An 11,886-nucleotide genomic window follows, 5' to 3' on the forward strand; every position below is an offset into this window, starting at 1 on the left:
CCCTGCTTCGAATAAATAGTTGTGTTTATTTATCGCTCTTTAAAAAGTTTTATTGCTATGTGTTTTTGCTTGCTTTTGTCAACATTGTGTTATCCTGATGTTGTTGTGGTCAGTGAGTATCACTTTTTTAAAGTGCCCTTTTACACAGACGATTTTACTTTTAATATTTATACATTTCAAACATGTAAATAAGAGCTTGCCATGTACTTTAAGGAGTGTTAGAAAACATTTATAGAGTGGCAGTGCCAAGATATAAAAAACAACACTAGAAATTCTTGGTGTTTCAGGCAACAAGTAATAATGATGTGAAATATTTTGGTGTTTGAGTTTGATTCTTCTTTTTCTATCGGCTTTTTGTAAAATCCCAAAATACTAAATGGTTTTGTCTTGTATCTTCAGTTCAGCAATTCTGTAACAAACACAAACCTTCAAGTCTTACGTTCCCTGTGATGTTTTGTGAATTGTGAGAGCTGTATAGTGAGATTTTGACAATAAATCATGTGTACAAAGGAGAAGCAAACACTCGATTTCTCAGTCGTTTTGATGACAAGATCAGTTTTATTTAATTGCAAAAAAAATTGCATATCAACAGAACATGTTATCATACAATTGCACTTAAAATATATCACAACAACACAGACAGTTCATATTATATACACCCTGGGCACCAATCTGGCTTAGCAAGATGTGAGATGTTCTTGCTTTGATCAAACCTGAAGTAAGCAGCTAGTGCCAGGTAATATTTGGCAGGACACACACACACATAATGCAAAACATTATTTTCTGTATATGATTTCGTTCAGAGACAGAGAATAATGCAAAAATAATTAGTTAAAGAGTCCAAAAGTGCAGAATTTAAAATGAGAAAATGAAAGATGATAGAAAATAGTAATGCCGAATAAAACTACACATCAAAGACAGTTTGAATTGCCTCATATAGAAATGTGATGTATGGAAATACATGCAAACTACACATATGACTAACATAACAAATGTAAAATATGTCATATATGCTGTATGTATTTCAAAATATTGCAAAAATGTCAAATTGCTGGCAGCAATTTGACATTTTTGCAATATTTTGAAATACATATTGCATATATGACATATTTTATACTGTATATACAGTATAAAATATGTTTTACAGTATGTAAAACTGTTTATATACAGTTTTATACTGTTTTATACAGTAAATACATATATTTACTGTAGAATCTACAGTAAATGTTTGGCATTTACTGTAGATTCTACAGCAAATTGTTAAGTGTATGTAAAATCCAAATATGAACTGGTATATCATATTTGTAATTTGCATATTTGCCATATATTAGATTTTTATGTGAGGTTGTTTGCTTTTAGTGCATTTGCCAAACCATTGTGTGTGTTTTTTCTTCACATTTGATAGTGCAGTATTACTTCAGCCGGCTTGTTCAGAGTTTTCTTTCTCTTTTCTTTTTGGCAGGAGCACATATATGTGACTTGGCAGACAGGTGGAGGTGGGAGTGATTGATTTGCTCAATGTTAGAGGTCAGTGGTGTCTACTGAATGGTTTGTAAAAGTGAGTCCGGGACTGTCTGCTCCTCTTTTCTTCTCTCGCTGAGCCAAAGCGGCACCCAGAGGCTCGATGTACGGAGATTCGCTCCTCTCTTCATCCTCTTCTTCTTCCTCCTGAATCGCCTGCAGAACAGCAGAAAACACAAACTCAAAACGGATGCCTCAGGTATATTAGCCCTCCTGTTAAATTTTTATTATTTTTCCCCAATTTTTGTTTAATGTAGAAAAAAATGTCAATACATTTATGATCATAATAGTTTTAATAACTCATTTCTAATAACTGATTTCTTTTCTCTTTGCCATGATTACAGCACATAATATTAGACTAGATATTCTTTAAGATACTAGTATTCAGCTTAAAGTGACATTTAAAGGTTTAACTAGATTATTTAGGGTAAAATTAGGGTAATTAGGCAAGTCATTGTATAACAGTGGTTTGTTCTGGAGACTATCCAAAACTAATATTGCTTATTGACCCAAAAAAGGTTTTAAAAAGTTAAAAAAAAACAGCTTTTAACCCTAACCCTAAAAAAAAAACAAGAAAGACTTTCTCCAGAAGAAAAAAAATATTTTTTTTTTTGGGAGGGGGGGGGGGGGTGTATATTGTGCCCCCCACTCAGGGCCGGAGTGGGACTCCTTTCCAGCCCTGGAGTTTCAAGCCTTAGACCGGCCCATCTCAGTTCATGACACTGTTTTTGGTTTAGTCTGATGCACTTCGAGCCAGGGGCGGTTCTAGATGCTATTTTTATTAATTAAATTTTTTAAATAAATGCAAAATTAATTTAAAAAATATATGTTTTATTTAATTTTGTGAATTAAATGATATAATGAAAGACAATCGATAAGAAATTTTTTTTTTTTTTGCTATTCTGCGCATGCGTGTAATTTAGGCGCGATTATTCTGCGGCTGCGTCAGCCAAGAGGTTATTTTACAGTCTATGGACCTGACGCTAAAATGGACGGCCTTTTTAGGTTTGTAAACATTTTTTTAACACTTATTTGACTTGTTTAGCCGTCCTAAATGTATGGATTTCATAGCTACAACATCAGCATCTGATAACACCAAAGAAATCCTTATAAATGGTCGTGATTTGCATATGTTTCTTTCTCTTTGCTGTGTTTACAAACCGGCTTTTGACCCACAGAGATGTTCAGTCTTTAGTCTATTCATCTAACGTTAGAGTTTTCATTTTTAGGTTACGAACTATCAAATCTTCTCAGAAGTACTCGGAAAACTTTACTTTTTGGGTTAATCACCTTTAAAAAAGCAACACAGTACTGTCTACTAGCAATGTTGTAGAAATTACAAGGTTCGGCCAATAGGTGGCGACAACCACCCATCAAAAACATCGAGTAATGAATTAAAATGATTAATCTAGTAATGAATCATGAAGTTTTTAGTAAGATATTGATAAATTAGTATAAATATTATAAAAAAAATAATTAGAATATTTTGTCAAGATTGCAAAGCTAAATAATATAAATTTAGCATTATTTATCCTAGAACCGCCCCTGCTTCGAATAAATAGTTGTGTTTATTTATCGCTCTTTAAAAAGTTTTATTGCTATGTGTTTTTGCTTGCTTTTGTCAACATTGTGTTATCCTGATGTTGTTGTGGTCAGTGAGTATCACTTTTTTAAAGTGCCCTTTTACACAGACGATTTTACTTTTAATATTTATACATTTCAAACATGTAAATAAGAGCTTGCCATGTACTTTAAGGAGTGTTAGAAAACATTTATAGAGTGGCAGTGCCAAGATATAAAAAACAACACTAGAAATTCTTGGTGTTTCAGGCAACAAGTAATAATGATGTGAAATATTTTGGTGTTTGAGTTTGATTCTTCTTTTTCTATCGGCTTTTTGTAAAATCCCAAAATACTAAATGGTTTTGTCTTGTATCTTCAGTTCAGCAATTCTGTAACAAACACAAACCTTCAAGTCTTACGTTCCCTGTGATGTTTTGTGAATTGTGAGAGCTGTATAGTGAGATTTTGACAATAAATCATGTGTACAAAGGAGAAGCAAACACTCGATTTCTCAGTCGTTTTGATGACAAGATCAGTTTTATTTAATTGCAAAAAAAATTGCATATCAACAGAACATGTTATCATACAATTGCACTTAAAATATATCACAACAACACAGACAGTTCATATTATATACACCCTGGGCACCAATCTGGCTTAGCAAGATGTGAGATGTTCTTGCTTTGATCAAACCTGAAGTAAGCAGCTAGTGCCAGGTAATATTTGGCAGGACACACACACACATAATGCAAAACATTATTTTCTGTATATGATTTCGTTCAGAGACAGAGAATAATGCAAAAATAATTAGTTAAAGAGTCCAAAAGTGCAGAATTTAAAATGAGAAAATGAAAGATGATAGAAAATAGTAATGCCGAATAAAACTACACATCAAAGACAGTTTGAATTGCCTCATATAGAAATGTGATGTATGGAAATACATGCAAACTACACATATGACTAACATAACAAATGTAAAATATGTCATATATGCTGTATGTATTTCAAAATATTGCAAAAATGTCAAATTGCTGGCAGCAATTTGACATTTTTGCAATATTTTGAAATACATATTGCATATATGACATATTTTATACTGTATATACAGTATAAAATATGTTTTACAGTATGTAAAACTGTTTATATACAGTTTTATACTGTTTTATACAGTAAATACATATATTTACTGTAGAATCTACAGTAAATGTTTGGCATTTACTGTAGATTCTACAGCAAATTGTTAAGTGTATGTAAAATCCAAATATGAACTGGTATATCATATTTGTAATTTGCATATTTGCCATATATTAGATTTTTATGTGAGGTTGTTTGCTTTTAGTGCATTTGCCAAACCATTGTGTGTGTTTTTTCTTCACATTTGATAGTGCAGTATTACTTCAGCCGGCTTGTTCAGAGTTTTCTGTCTCTTTTCTTTTTGGCAGGAGCACATATATGTGACTTGGCAGACAGGTGGAGGTGGGAGTGATTGATTTGCTCAATGTTAGAGGTCAGTGGTGTCTACTGAATGGTTTGTAAAAGTGAGTCCGGGACTGTCTGCTCCTCTTTTCTTCTCTCGCTGAGCCAAAGCGGCACCCAGAGGCTCGATGTACGGAGATTCGCTCCTCTCTTCATCCTCTTCTTCTTCCTCCTGAATCGCCTGCAGAACAGCAGAAAACACAAACTCAAAACGGATGCCTCAGGTATATTAGCCCTCCTGTTAAATTTTTATTATTTTTCCCCAATTTTTGTTTAATGTAGAAAAAAATGTCAATACATTTATGATCATAATAGTTTTAATAACTCATTTCTAATAACTGATTTCTTTTCTCTTTGCCATGATTACAGCACATAATATTAGACTAGATATTCTTTAAGATACTAGTATTCAGCTTAAAGTGACATTTAAAGGTTTAACTAGATTATTTAGGGTAAAATTAGGGTAATTAGGCAAGTCATTGTATAACAGTGGTTTGTTCTGGAGACTATCCAAAACTAATATTGCTTATTGACCCAAAAAAGGTTTTAAAAAGTTAAAAAAAAACAGCTTTTAACCCTAACCCTAAAAAAAAAACAAGAAAGACTTTCTCCAGAAGAAAAAAAATATTTTTTTTTTTGGGAGGGGGGGGGGGGGGTGTATATTGTGCCCCCCACTCAGGGCCGGAGTGGGACTCCTTTCCAGCCCTGGAGTTTCAAGCCTTAGACCGGCCCATCTCAGTTCATGACACTGTCACGTCTTTTTCAAGTAAACAGTTGCTTTAGAACTTGAAAATTTCAGCAACCCTAACAGTATTATTTGTCTTAACAATAAAAAACGAAAAAAAAAAAATATATATTTTTCAGATGAGGTTTGAACACGGGTCGGCGGTGTATTAGCACAACATGCTGACTACTGGACCACAGTGGCGCTGTTACTTTAATGCGGCTGGAATGAAATATAAATATTGCACTATGACCTGCAAGACTCTTATCGACGGCTTAATCTTTTTTTCTCCTTTTTAGATTTCTGATCAAGTTATGTCAGGTTTATTAATGTAGTGAATCATCTGATTTTCATTGAGAAGGTGTAATATTCATTAATATTAATTCTTTGAATTCTTATATTCACTAAGGTGTCGCTGTTTGGGGTAACCTGCAGGCTACAGGGCATTTTGCTCAAGGGGCTGCGAGAAAATAAAAAGAGCAGAGCTGCGGCAAAATAATGAATAAAAAGAGTGAGGCTATGGTCAAATAAATAAATAAATGAGAAAGTGCAACTGCTGAGAGTTCAAGCAGCTAGGGACACGGTCCCTCGCGGCCAAAAAATGGACCGGCACACCGGGAATTCTCCCGGTCCTCCCGATTAGCCAATCCGGGCCTGCCCCCACTATATATGTACATGGTTTTCAAAGTTTAACAAAACAAAACAAATACATTTATTTTCTTCAGTGGATTAATTTAGCATGGATTCCCTTTAATTTTAGCAATTATAATTTTAGCAATAAATTTAGCAATTGTTCCCTTTAATACTGCAATAGTAAAATATACATTGGGTATTTTGATTTAATGCAGGTAAGTCTCTTGTTGATTTTGACTAGTAGTCTTAAGTTTTGTTCAAACTAATTTAAACTGAGTGAAAACAACACAATTCTTAGTTTTTTGGGGACAACTTAGTTGTTTTGTTTAATCCACTTAAATTCGTGAAAACAATTAAGTTAACTTAATCGATTTGTTTTGCGACAACATAAAGAGCTTGTGTGGAACCCAGCATTTTTACATTGTATGCTCAAAAAACGTTTTTTTGCTGCTTCTTCAATCTACTTATTTAAAATGAGCTAAATCAACACAGTTGTTGAGTTCTTAAAGGGGACAACTTATTTGTTTTATGTTTAATATACTCAAAAAAAAAAACAAACAAAAAAACTATTTTAAAACCTAAAATGTTAACTTAATTAATTTGTAGTAGGATGTTGTGTAGAATGTTTGGAACCAAGCATTTTTACAGTGTAGAGCAATTCCATGCAAATGTCAACCTTACCATGGAAAAAAATAGTTTTTACCACAATAGTGAAACCCTTTCTGTTTTTTTTTTTTGTGTACATTTTTACAATACTTCAAAAATACTCAGAAATGTCTCTGTCAATTTTTTTAAACTATTATATTTGATTTACCAAAGTCCCACAAGTGCCAATATCACATCTGTCACATTCATAATGAAGATGTTTCCTCATGAATGCAACAATATAAAATAAAATCAATCACTTTTGATCTATAGAGGGCGAACTCCTCTCCTTTTGATTAGCATTATTTATTTGGGTTGTGCAGTTTAATTTACAGAATTTCTTTAAACTTTGTTGAGTACTGCAAACTCACAGACTTTCAAGTCACATCCATACTGCATGTTTATTTTCCTCATTTAAAATAAAACATATGCTTACAGATTGATCTGATCCCATAACCTTGTGGTTGTAAAATATAAGCAGATGCTTCAATATATTGGTAACATACTGTATACTTTCTGTGTAAATTTATTGTTTGAGGTTTTACGGCAAATGTCACATGCATAACGCTGAGATTGCTCTGTAACATCATCTTCATTTGAATAATGCATTTACCATCATGGGCATATTGTCTTTCTCTGCCATGGCCATGTCGATGTTGTAGTCCAGGGAATTAAGGCTAAAAGAGAAGAGAAACAGCACACAAATACAAAGTCAGAAACACACAAAGCAAATCTACTGAAGACACACAAGACATTATGAAAAACAAGTTACCAGGAGAGAAAATTTCCACCAGTTATGCAGCTTGAAAGAAATCCATAAAATCATAATGTTTCATTTGCTGTACTTTAGGGTGATTATGATATATTAGAATTAATATATATTACATACACACATGGAAAAAATCACTTTCGCGAACGCTCACGCTCAATCTGCCCAGTTGGTGGAATGAACTCCCTAACTGCATCAGAACAGCAGAGTCACTCGCTATTTTCAAGAAACGACTAAAAACTCAACTATTTAGTCTCCACTTCACTTCCTAAGCTGCAATTGCCTCTTTGAATATCACACTAATTGTACAAAAAAAAAAAAAAAAAAAAAAAAAAAAACTACTAACACTTCCCTTCTTAGACTTTACAGACCTGAAACTTGCCTTTAGTACTTATTCATTGTTGCTCTTAGTTGTGTAAATTGCTTCCTTGTCCTCATTTGTAAGTCGCTTTGGATAAAAGCGTCTGCTAAATGACTAAATGTAAATGTAAATGTAAATGCATATATATATATATATATATACGCACACACATATATACATATTTACATACATACATACATATATGCATAATAATGTTTTTACAATATTTCATAATCATAATATAAATATATTCTAATATATTACAATATCATAATTATTCATATATATATATATATATATATATATATATATATATATATATATATATATATATATATATATATATATATATATATACACGCACACATTAAATATACATTAGTTTAGTCAGTACTGAAGCCAAAACATGAGCTCATCTGACAAAATAACTGAAGAACACAGTCCAAATTACTGCATCCAAATTAATATGTTGGGGAAAAATATTAAATGCCATTTAATAAAATCAATAAAAAAAGTAATAAAAAAAAACATCAAATTTAGTTGAAATATTATATTTTGATTTTTTTTTCAATAACTTAATCCAATTTAAATGTATTATTTTTCTATTCCTGAAGATGTTTGGGAACCAAACTCTTATTTTAATGCATATAACTGTTTAAGAAAATGGTTCTGTTTAAATGCACCAAAAATTATTGCCTAAATTCACTGAGAAAGACATAAAATTAGTGATTTTGAAAAGTGTGTACTTGTTTATACTGAGCACTGTATGTAGATTTGCTGATTTCCCAATTTAAACTGTTAACAGAGAACAAATATCACCAGTCTTTTCAACTAGTGTTATGATTTCTGAGTTACAAAGAATGAACAGACTCAGAACTACCAGGAGAACAGTTTAGTTCAAATACGAACACTAATTTTTTTTCTCTCTTTTCACTGATTAAAGTTATATTTAAATCATGAATTTAAAGCATGATGCTCCAAATGAAGCTGAAAAGCATCTGCTAAAATGCTTTAATGTAAAAATAAAGCTTGAAGCAATTACATAATGTACACATTACATAATATCAGTGTGTTTACAGTATTATTGAGTGTAAAATGCAGCCTTGATGTCATTTCTATCACAAGCATACAACATTTTTACTAATCTACAAACTGTAATACAGTGGTGCTTGCTCTTATAATACTTTAACAGCCCAATTAATAAGGTAATGGGTAATTAAGTGCAAACTGAATGAAAATGGCTAGATTAAAAAGTCTAAATCAGCCTCTTTTTGCAAGATGCAGGGCTTTATTTGTGCCAGAACACTCCGGATCCGGCACCTCTGAAATCTGATTCCGCACCTTATTTTACTGATCCCCCTCCTTAACCGTCCTTCTCCCCTGTCTGCTGTTCACTTTCACTTTGTTCCGCGGCTTCGCAACCCTCTTCACTTTCGTCCTCGACAATCCAATCCCGCTCACTTTTGTCTGTGACACCCCTCCGCCATCCACACTACCACCAACCCCCCCGCTGTACCCCTTTTGTGCGGGTGACATGCCGATTCCGTTACACCAATCTGTTCCATGACCTCACATTTACAAATGAAGCACTGGCAAGATGCAAATTAAGTCTGATGTCTCTAGAGTGTATGTATGACGTTTAGGCTTAAACTACCACACAAATATAATATCGAATATATATATATATATATATATATATATATATATATATATATATATATATATATATATATATATATATAATTTTTTTTAAATATATAAATCTCTCTGAAACTGACCTTTTTAGGCTTTAATCCAAATTGTACAATTTTGGTTGACTTTAAATTCAAATGAGATTTTGAAAAGAGGGTGGAGCTACAAACGTCTATGCGTCACCATTGCAGCAGATTCAAAATAGCAATAACTCCCCTCAGAAGACATCTATAATGCTCTAAATTTATTATCTTCTTAGTCTATGCTGACATTATCTTCAGCAGCTCAAACACTCTTATAGCTAATGGACAGACAGCGGCTTTTCACTGCTGTTTATGCTAATGAGGAAGAGATTGTCACTAGTGGGCGGGGCTTTCCCCTTTGATGTCATGTACAAAGGGAGAATGTCAATCAAAGTGTTTCTGCAGACTGTCTTTATCAAGTCTGATACCTTTTTACCATTAGAAGCTGGATATATTCACACACTGCTGCCTCACAACTGCGTTTAAACCCCTTATAAAGTGATTTTTGAATAATAGGTCTCCTCTAATGGACTTGTTCAACAATGAAAGCATTTTTCTCTTCTCTCTTTTTTTAATGCATTCAAAGCAATCTCCAGCTCTGATGTCTATGGTGTGTGCTGTAAAGATGCTGTACCTCTCTCTGTCTGCGCTGGATCCGTCTTCATCAAAGCCCAGGTCTGTGGCCGTATCAATATTCATATTCAGCACTGGGTTTGCTCTGTGGATCAAATCAGACAGAATCACTCACTTTCCATAGCACACAGTGTTTCATTTATTTTCTGGGGTCTGATTTAAAAACTTTGTGTAGAAACTAGGGTTGGGCGATGTTGACCAATTTGGCATCGTACGATGTCTAATGTGAAACATTGCGATGGACGATGGCAAAAAGCCAATAGTTAGCTTTATTATCTTAAGATAAAGTCATCTCTTAGATTTTAGCGGAAAAGTGAATTTCAGTTTCTCACCCTTCTTTGGTGTATTTGTTGGTTCCAGGAACGACGGGTCCGCTCTTCTGGTTCTGGATGACCACCGTGGCTGCAGAGTTCATGGCTTTGGAGGCTTTCAGTTTCCTCTTGTAGCTGAAGTGGGGAGAAAGAGGTGGAAATTCAGCAGAGAAGGTGTGTGATTGTGTACATGTGTGTGTGAATGCACTGGGTAGTTATTAAAAATTTGTTGTTAGTAATATCTTTTATGGACTATTCACACAGAAAGTGGCTTTGCATCTTAAAAAAACTAGTGATTGGAGAAACTACGCTTTTTGATGCGTTAAAACAATTGAACCAATCACCTCACAAAATGATTCAAAGTTTCGAAGTGTTTAAAAAAGCAAATGCTAGGGACACCTGCTGGTCAAAACGGTGTAAATGCTACCAAATCTCAGGCAAAACATCCATTAGAACTGACTTTTTCAAACATATTGTGAAGATCGGTATTGGCCGATAACCACATTCATGACTCGATCGGTACTCGCCAATCTCATGAACCGATCGCAGGTCACACAGCTGTCAAGTGAGTTTTTACGAAGAAAAACAATGGAAAAGCAGCACATGGAATGGAAACACTTGTTCAGTGTGATCGGCCCCTCAGATTACACACATATGAAATTATATGAAATTATAATTATATATTAAATTAATTAAATTATAATTATATTATAATTATATTATAATATATATATATTAAAATATATGAAATTGTAATCTGATTACTTTTGGATTACATTTAGATTACTTTTGTGCTAACCTTTATTTGATATCACATATTGAAGTAGGATAATCTACTTGTACTGATAGTTTTGACAGAAAGACAAGAAACAAGGGCCTTAACAGCTTCATCCGATTGTTATTTTTGGTATAGCACCTCTAAATTTTGAAGGAAACTCGATTTTTTTATTTTGTGATATGAAACTTAAATTTAAAGAACAGCTTGATTAGATGTAATACTTTGATTTTATTGCCATTTTTAGATTCCACATAATTTATATTATTTAAAAAATGTTATGTAAAATAAAACTTTAGTACTGTACATTTGCTTTAGAATTTAAGAAATATAGTTTTTGCACTTTATTTGAATGTAGTGATAATCTGCTGACTTTTCCTCAAAATCCATTTTGTTTTTGTTTTGTTTTTTGCATTCAATTGTTTTCTGTTTCAGTTTTCTGTGTTCCATTTTAATAGTTAAATGAAATTTTAGTAATCAAAAAACTGCAAGGCTGAACTCGCTGTAAAAACAATTGTTTTAGAAATCATGTCTTCAAGTTAAAAAAATTCAAGAAACAGGATCAGAGATCAGTGCAAGCAGAAAGAGTAATTCAATAGTTCTTACTTTCTTCTGATGCACACCAGCGATGTGGTCATCACAACTAGAACGATGGCCAGCGCGGCCATCAGACCGATCATGATGTACACCTCAGTCTTCACACCAGTCGGATCATTACCAGTTGTCGACTGTTAAAAAAATAAATAAATACATTTAATGT

The 11,886-nt window shown here is 33.1% G+C and overlaps 1 protein-coding gene and 1 long non-coding RNA gene across 4 annotated transcripts in view; one reads left to right on the forward strand and one right to left on the reverse strand.

Moving 5' to 3' along the window:
* Nucleotides 1–3,599: 3,599 nt before the first annotated feature.
* cdhr2 (cadherin related family member 2) overlaps nt 3,600–11,886 on the reverse strand; it is a 53,030-nt gene continuing 44,743 nt past the window's right edge. The window contains exons 27-32 of one of the 2 annotated variants that reach the window (XR_015507849.1): nt 11,733–11,854; nt 10,373–10,486; nt 10,042–10,125; nt 7,176–7,239; nt 4,182–4,741; nt 3,600–4,115 (exon numbers count right to left, since the gene is read on the reverse strand). Coding sequence is in view for 1 of the 2 variants with exons in the window: in XM_087281946.1 (XP_087138072.1) it covers nt 4,586–4,741; nt 7,176–7,239; nt 10,042–10,125; nt 10,373–10,486; nt 11,733–11,854 (540 nt within the window). In the remaining variant the exon portion in view is untranslated. Of the gene's footprint in view, nt 4,742–7,175; nt 7,240–10,041; nt 10,126–10,372; nt 10,487–11,732; nt 11,855–11,886 lie in introns of both variants that reach the window. The other variant, XM_087281946.1, reaches the window with a different exon arrangement.
* The window catches only part of LOC147834061 (uncharacterized), a 47,889-nt gene continuing 45,543 nt past the window's right edge, over nt 9,541–11,886 (forward strand). Inside the window, exons 1-2 of one of the 2 annotated variants that reach the window (XR_015507966.1) lie at nt 9,541–10,082; nt 10,401–10,525. This is a non-coding gene — a long non-coding RNA (uncharacterized LOC147834061). The remainder of the gene's footprint in view (nt 10,083–10,400; nt 10,526–11,886) is intronic. The other variant, XR_015507965.1, reaches the window with a different exon arrangement.

Source organism: Danio rerio, chromosome 14, assembly GCF_052040795.2.
Source record: "Danio rerio strain M-AB ecotype USA chromosome 14, GRCz13ab, whole genome shotgun sequence".
NCBI lineage: Eukaryota > Metazoa > Chordata > Actinopteri > Cypriniformes > Danionidae > Danio > Danio rerio.